The following is an 8,071-nucleotide window of genomic DNA, read 5'->3' on the forward strand; positions in this document are numbered from 1 at the left end:
AATAATGATTCATTTAAGATTGACTTCAGGTGTCCCTGGTGGTAATTCCACAACAAACATTTTTTTGCTGATTATTATGAATGACCTTATCGACAGCTGTTGTCCATCCTCGCTGGTACCCTCGTTTCTAGAACAGGGGTCTCCAACAGGTTGATCTACCAGTAGCTACCAGACCACCTAGGAGCAGCTCGCCAAACAATTCTTACCGCAAAATGTGACAAACAAATCTCACAAGTATCAGACTCCGCAAGCTCCCAGCTACTATCTAACCAAGGCAACATTGACATTATCCCACTCATGTTCTAGAATGACCCATGACCCTTACCCTCCAGGACCTGCTCCTCCCCCAGGAACCTTTCGTTGAAGTTGAGTCCTTTCAGCAGGCTGTTCTCCGACAGAATCTTCCTGCCTGCCTCGGGCTTCGACAGCAGCAACCTGGGGGACAGGAGATAGAGATGGAGAGAGTAGTGAAATGAGTCTCCTTACAGTGTGTGCTGTAAATCAAACAGAGGGCCTGGAGGACAACAGGGGCTGTTCTGTCTGACAGCCTGAAACAACCCCTTCAAAGACTAATGCTATTGGCTTCACAAGATTGCTGTTTAAAGTCAAGTTAATGACAGATTAGTCCATGTAAGAAACCAAGGGACAGGTCCTCACCTCCTGAACTGTTGTCGTGAGACCTCGTCTCCACAGAAGAGACAGACTGTGGCCAGGAGGGCATTAGCTGACTGACACAGAGTCTGCTCTCTATGGGTCACCTTCATCAGAACCGTGATCACCTAAGACAAGAAGAAGGGAACCACAGGTTAACTAGCCGGTATGTGTCCCTCCAGTACAGCCCAGGGAAGGTTACCGGGCCACAAACACCTGGTTCAACTGGCATTCAAATAGAACACGTAACGTTGTCATCAAACAGAAAGATGCCAAGGGAAGTATCCAAGGTGATAGAAAATGTATAACTAAACATTCCAGAGAACGTGAATGTTAGAAACAGCTCTCAGGTCAGGTCTCTGGCAGGGAGTCCAGTTCAAACCAACTTGACAAGGTGTCATTCAGTCAGGTCTCTGGCAGGGAGTCCAGTTCAAACCAACTTGACAAGGTGTCATTCAGTCAGGTCTCTGGCAGGGAGTCCAGTTCAAACCAACTTGACAAGGTGTCATTCAGTCAGGTCTCTGGCAGGGAGTCCAGTTCAAACCAACTTGACAAGGTGTCATTCAGTCAGGTCTCTGGCAGGGAGTCCAGTTCAAACCAACTTGACAAGGTGTCATTCAGTCAGGGTCTCTGGCAGGGAGTCCAGTTCAAACCAACTTGACAAGGTGTCATTCAGTCAGGGTCTCTGGCAGGGAGTCCAGTTCAAACCAACTTGACAAGGTGTCATTCAGTCAGGTCTCTGGCAGGGAGTCCAGTTCAAACCAACTTGACAAGGTGTCATTCAGTCAGGTCTCTGGCAGGGAGTCCAGTTCAAACCAACTTGACAAGGTGTCATTCAGTCAGGTCTCTGGCAGGGAGTCCAGTTCAAACCAACTTGACAAGGTGTCATTCAGTCAGGTCTCTGGCAGGGAGTCCAGTTCAAACCAACTTGACAAGGTGTCATTCAGTCAGGTCTCTGGCAGGGAGTCCAGTTCAAACCAACTTGACAAGGTGTCATTCAGTCAGGTCTCTGACAGGGAGTCCAGTTCAAACCAACTTGACAAGGTGTCATTCAGTCAGGTCTCTTTGACAGTTAGTCCAGATGAAACCAACTTGACAAGGTGTCATTCAGTCAGGTCTCTTTGACAGTTAGTCCAGATGAAACCAACTTGACAAGGTGTCATTCAGTCAGGTCTCTGACAGGGAGTCCAGTTCAAACCAACTTGACAAGGTGTCATTCAGTCAGGTCTCTTTGACAGTTAGTCCAGATGAAACCAACTTGACAAGGTGTCATTCAGTCAGGTCTCTTTGACAGTTAGTCCAGATGAAACCAACTTGACAAGGTGTCATTCAGTCAGGTCTCTTTGACAGTTAGTCCAGATGAAACCAACTTGACAAGGTGTCATTCAGTCAGGTCTCTTTGACAGTTAGTCCAGATGAAACCAACTTGACAAGGTGTCAACCAGAACCTCCTTTCTGACCACATGCAGAAATGTCGAAACAAGTCATGTGTCCTACCTCCTGTGTACTAACGGAGATGGAGAGAGGCTGATGACAGATGAGTCCATGACAGAGCGTGTCTGAAGGTCAGAGTAGGGAACAGCCTTAATGAAGGCAGCCCTGGACCCAGTGTTCCTCACACACACACAGAGCTTGGACACCTGGCCTGCTGCCACACCCATTAGCATACCCACGTAGCCGTCTGAACGCTTCCTGGTGTCTTCCAGAATAATGCTACTGGTCCCTCCATAGCCTGATAGGGGGATCTGGGGGGGAAGAGAGAGAGGAGACAATGAGCGTTGTCTTACTTCCTGATTGTGTACTTGGATGTGAGGCATATAGCTGGATCTACATAACCCATTCATTATCACACTCATTTTGAGGTCTGAAAACATCTGACAACTTTGATTTTAAAGTGTAATGTCCCTTTAAGATCAGAAACCACCATTGAAAACCAGTCTGGTCACTTCAGTGAATAACTAGGTCCCGGGGACCCAAATACGTGCACATTTCTGTTGTTGCCGTTGCACTACACACCTGACTTAAATAACCAACTCCTCATCAAGCCTTTGATTAGCGGAATCAGGAGTGGAGTGCTAGGGCAACGACTAAGGACCAGGATGAAGAAACATCGGTCTACAGGATGGTTAGGGTAGAGAGCGCCTCACAGTGAACTTGATGCCAGGCTGTGAGGGTTTGATCTCCAGCTTGGCCAGGGTGCAGGCCACCCGGGTGGGGGCAAACAGCAGGTGGACCACAACATCCTCCCTGGGCCGGATGGACAGCTCTCTGTGCCGGGTCAACCTTTCCTCTAGTCCAAAGCTACTCTGGAGCTGGGATGGATATATTACATTAACAGATAGAAAGGGGAGAGACAGGAGAGAGAGAGAGAGAGAGAGACGGGAAGAGAGAGAGAGAGAGAGAGAGAGAGAGAGAGAGAGAGAGAGAGAGAGAGAGAGAGAGAGAGAGAGAGAGAGAGAGAGAGAGAGAGAGACAGAGACAGAGACAGAGACAGAGACAGAGACAGAGACAGAGACAGAGAGAGAGAGAGAGAGAGAGAGAGAGAGAGAGTCACTAAAACGATACAGAAATACACTACGGAAAAAGAAGGAACAGCACATCAGAAATCAGCTCAATGTAATTGAAGAATCCATTTACTAACCACTTCTGGGAAAATTGGAAAACACTAAACAAACAAACAACACGTAGAGTTATCTATCCAAAACTGAGATGGATAAACCACTTCTCCAATCTTTTTGGCTCTATAACAAAGAACAAAACAGCAAAAACATATACATGATCAAATACAAACTTATTAAAGACTACCAGAACCCACTGGATTCTCCGATTACATTGAATGAACTACAGGACAAAATACAAACCCTCCAACCCAAAAAGGCCTGTGGTGTTGATGGTATCCTACATGAAATGATAAAATATACAGACCACAAATTTCAATTAGCTATACTTAAACTCTTTAACATCATCCTTAGCTCTGGCATCTTCCCAAATATTGAGAACCAAGGACTGATAACCCCAATCCACAAAAGTGGAGACAAATTTGACCCCAATAACTACCGTGAGATATGCGTCAACAGCAACCTTGGGAAAATCCTCTGCATTATCATTAACAGCAGACTTGTACATTTCCTCAGTGAAAACAATGTACAGAGCAAATGTCAAATTGGCTTTTTACCAAATTACCGTACGACAGACCACGTATTCACTCTGCACACCCTAACTGACAAACAAACTAACCAAAACTAAGGCAAAGTCTTTGCATGCTTTGTTGATTTTTAAAAAGCTTTTGACTCAATTTGGCATGAGGGTCTGCTATACAAATTGAAAACCTGAGCCTACACCTTCACACTATGGTGAATCACTAAAACAATACAGAAATACACTACGGAAAAAGAAGGAACAAATTGATGGAAAGTGGTGTTGGGGGACAAACCTAATAATGGTGTTCCAAAAAAGGTCCAGTTGCCAGGACCACAAATACAAATTCCATCTAGACACCGTTGCCCTAGAGCACACAAAAAACTATACATATCTCGGCCTAAACATCAGCGCCACAGGTAACTTCCACAAAGCTGTGAACGATTTGAGAGACAAGGCAAGAAGGGCCTTCTATGCCATCAAAAGGAACATAAAATTTGACATACCAATTTGGATCTGGCTAAAAATACTTGAATCAGTTATAGAACCCATTGCCCTTTATGGTTGTGAGGTGTGGGGTCCGCTCACCAACCAAGAATTCACAAAAATCAAAGAGACACTGCATGCAGAATTCTGCAAAAATATCCTCAGTGTACAACACCAAATAATGCATGCAGAGCAGAATTAGGCAGATATCCGCTAATTATCAAAATCCAGAAAAGAGCCGTTAAATTCTACAACCACCTAAAAGGAAGCGATTCCCAAACCTTCCATAACAAAGCCCTCACCTACAGAGAGATGAACCTGGAGAAGAGTCCCCTAAGCAAGCTGGTCCTGGGGCTCTGTTCACAAATACAAACAGATCCCACAGAGCCCCAGGACAGCAACACAATTAGACCCAACCAAATTATAAGAAAACAAAAAGAGAATTACTTTCCCAGTTAAATCCTGAATATAAAGACTAGTCTCATGTAAGCCGTGCGACACGTCAGTTCCTACCTGTAGGCCTTTGGGGGCGTGTACTCTGGCTATCCCAGACCTGGCTCCGAGGGGGACGCTCCTGATCACATGACTGGGCCCTGGACAGTCCACCTCGATGTCCACCCGCGCACTGTACTCTTCAGCTGGACCTAGATCACCTGTATGACATCACTGTACTCTTCAGCTGGACCTAGATCACCTGTATGACATCACACGACACAAACATCGGCCATGACTGGTGGCTGAATGGCATCTTTGTGTATTAATATTCATCAAGCGAGGACAGGGGCCATACCTGAACAGGGCTGGAAGTGATCCCAAACCATGAAGCTCTCTGGATTCTGAAATGCAACAGAAAATAACATTTCATTCCAAAACATCCCTCAAACTACTAAACTATTTAAGTCACTAAGACTAGGTCCCTCCAGGTTCACTCACCTCTCCGTAGCTGGCGTGCATCACATGGTTAATGACGGACGGCGCGGCCAGTGAGGTCACAGTCCCCGCCTGCAGCACGCCCTCAGCTGTCATGGCAACGGGACTCTTGGAGAAAGTGAAGCAGCGCCAAGCCGTGGCATTCTAGAAACGTGACATCACAAAGACAATATTACCAATCAAAAGTGTGCTTGTATAGCCAACTATTTTAACAAAATACATTTGTCACAAAGGACTCAAAACTTGATTTACTCATGCAGACATCAAGTTAGGATTCAGGTCAAAGTGCTTTTGAGTAACAGTAACGTGACACCAGGCCTGGAATTCCGTGATTTTAGGGCCGAGGTCATTTGGCCTTATTTATTTATTTTTATTTCACCTTTATTTTGGGGGGGTTTGTATCACTTGATTTACACAACATGCCTACCACTTTGAAGATGCAAAATATATTTTTTTTGTGTGAAACATACAAGAAATAAGACAAAAAAACTGAAAACTTGAGCGTGCATAACTATTCACCTTTATTTAACCAGGTAAGCCAGTTGAGAACAAGTTCTCATTTACAACTGCGACCTGGCCAAGATAAAGCAAAGCAGTGCGATAAAAACAACAACACAGAGTTACATATGGGGTAAAACAAAACATAAAGTCAAAAATACAACAGAAAATATATATACAGTGTGTGCAAATGTAGTAAGTTATGGAGGTAAGGCAATAAATAGGCTATAGTGCAAAATAATTACAATTAGTATTAACACTGGAATGATAGATGTGCAAGAGATGATGTGCAAATAGAGATACTGGGGTGCAAAAGAGCAAAATAAATAACAATATGGGGATGAGGTAGTTGGGTGGGCTAATTTCAGATGGGCTGTGTACAGGTGCAGTGATCGGTAAGCTGCTCTGACAACTGATGCTTAAAGTTAGTGAGGGAGATAAGAGTCTCCAGCTTCAGAGATTTTTGCAGGCCTTCAAGAGGTGCCCAATCTGCCACAAAGGACAAAGGACATTCACCAAAATAGCTAATTAGAGTGATTTGAAAACCGAAAAACGCTTCTGTTAAAACATAGGTGTATGTAAATAATGATCTTACATGTCAAAGTATTGTTGATAGCCTATGCATACTGAGCCAACTGTCTGTCAAGTCCTGACCGATGCTGACAGGATATAAGCAGGCTAAAAGCCAGTAATGTTTGACAAATATAACGTAGGATCATTATTAATATCTAAAGGCTTGATTCTGTTGACATAGTTGAGGCACTGTTCGTTCTGACAGGAGAGAAAGGCCAGTGCCTGTTGCGCACTGCAACATCACCCACCATGCAATCTGAGCTGAGGTAGTCAACATTTTGAAACTATTTAACCATAAACTAAATTGTTTAAAACCTGGAGGTTTGTCGTCATTTTATGAGGCATGTCTTACCATGTTCCGACCATAGGAACGTTAAGGGGATTCTTTTATTAACACTTCCTCACATGCCTCACAATTGCTTATTCCCTTTATGACAAATGTATAACGTCTGCTCTGCACTATACATTTCAATCTGAATGGTCAGTAATGTTGCATCTTCCTGAATAGTGGTCTAAGGCACTGCATCTCAGTGCTTGAGGCGTCACTACAGACCCCCTGGTTCGATTCCAGGCTGTATCACAACCGGCCGTGATTGGGAGTCCCATAGGGCGGCGCACAATTGGCACAGCGTCGTCCGGGTTTGGCCGGTGTAGGCCGTCATTGTAAATAAGAATTTGTTGTTAACTGACTTGCCTAGTTAAATAAAGGTTAAATAAATTAATTAATTAAAATGTTGTGCACTGAAAGGGGTGGGGCCTCACCTGTGACATCACTGTTCATGCTGTCCACAGACATGAGCTTCTCATTGGCCAGGAAGCTGGAGACACTCCCACTGAAGTGGTCGCTGTCGGCTCCCTCACTGGCCACTCTGGTCCTCTACGGAGCCTCGGAGGGATTGGACCTGGATCACAGAGACACAACTACTACATTCTAGTATCATGTACTGGATCCTAAAGGAGGGGAGGCTAGCACCCATACTGGATCCTAAAGGACAGGGGGACGGAGGGGAGGCTAGCACCCATACTGGATCCTAACGGACAGGGGGACGGAGGGGAGGCTAGCACCCATACTGGATCCTAAAGGACAGGGAGACGGAGGGGAGGCTAGCACCCATACTGGATCCTAACGGACAGGGGGACGGAGGGGAGGCTAGCACCCATACTGGATCCTAAAGGAGGGGAGGCTAGCACCCATACTGGATCCTAAAGGACAGGGGGACGGAGGGGAGGCTAGCACCCATACTGGATCCTAAAGGACAGGGGGACGGAGGGGAGGCTAGCACCCATACTGGATCCTAAAGGACAGGGAGACGGAGGGGAGGCTAGCACCCATACTGGATCCTAAAGGACAGGGGGACGGAGGGGAGGTTACCACCCTAAAAGCTAATGCATACAACAGATTGTGATCCCTTTAGATCCATAACATCCCCATTTCCCAGGTGGGTGAAGGTCAGCAACCCCCTAGAGAGATCTGATAGGGAGACCAGAGAAAAGAACAGCGATTAGCTGGTTTGTTAGCGAACATAACACATCAGCCTGCTGGACATCACTGATCTATCAACTACTGAAGGACGGAGAGTTAATCAAGACCACATCGTACGTTAGGTTTACCTCTCAACCCAACAATAAAAGCCATTTAGCAGACGCTTTTATCCAAAGCGACTTAGTCATGCATGCATACAATTTTACATATGGGTGGTCCCGGGAATCTAACCCACAACCCTGGCGTTGCAAGCACCATGCTCTACCAACTGGGCCATACAGAACCGCAAACCAACCCAAAGTAATGGTACAG

General features: G+C 45.5%; 1 protein-coding gene across 1 annotated transcript; it reads right to left on the reverse strand.

Moving 5' to 3' along the window:
• Nucleotides 1–331: 331 nt before the first annotated feature.
• On the reverse strand, nt 332–7,174 carry LOC121559471 (centrosomal protein of 192 kDa-like). The gene is made up of 8 exons (XM_041872714.1): nt 7,039–7,174; nt 5,209–5,349; nt 5,066–5,111; nt 4,789–4,928; nt 2,799–2,963; nt 2,149–2,396; nt 658–779; nt 332–435 (listed from the first exon to the last, which is right to left on the reverse strand). The coding sequence occupies exons 1-7, from the start codon at nt 7,045–7,047 to the stop codon at nt 776–778; spliced, it is 753 nt and encodes a 250-aa protein (XP_041728648.1). The 5' UTR covers nt 7,048–7,174; the 3' UTR covers nt 332–435; nt 658–775.
• Nucleotides 7,175–8,071: the final 897 nt, after the last annotated feature.

The sequence above is a fragment of the Coregonus clupeaformis genome, chromosome 18 (genome assembly GCF_020615455.1).
Source record: "Coregonus clupeaformis isolate EN_2021a chromosome 18, ASM2061545v1, whole genome shotgun sequence".
Taxonomy (NCBI): domain Eukaryota; kingdom Metazoa; phylum Chordata; class Actinopteri; order Salmoniformes; family Salmonidae; genus Coregonus; species Coregonus clupeaformis.

Bases quoted from the DNA above. Each gene is read 5' to 3' on its own strand.
- LOC121559471 (XM_041872714.1), bottom strand. The intron at 5,112-5,208 runs GTGAGTGAACCT...GTTGCATTTCAG, and splicing joins TGCACGCCAGCTACGGAGAG to AATCCAGAGAGCTTCATGGT. The intron at 4,929-5,065 runs GTATGGCCCCTG...GATGTCATACAG, and splicing joins TCACTTCCAGCCCTGTTCAG to GTGATCTAGGTCCAGCTGAA.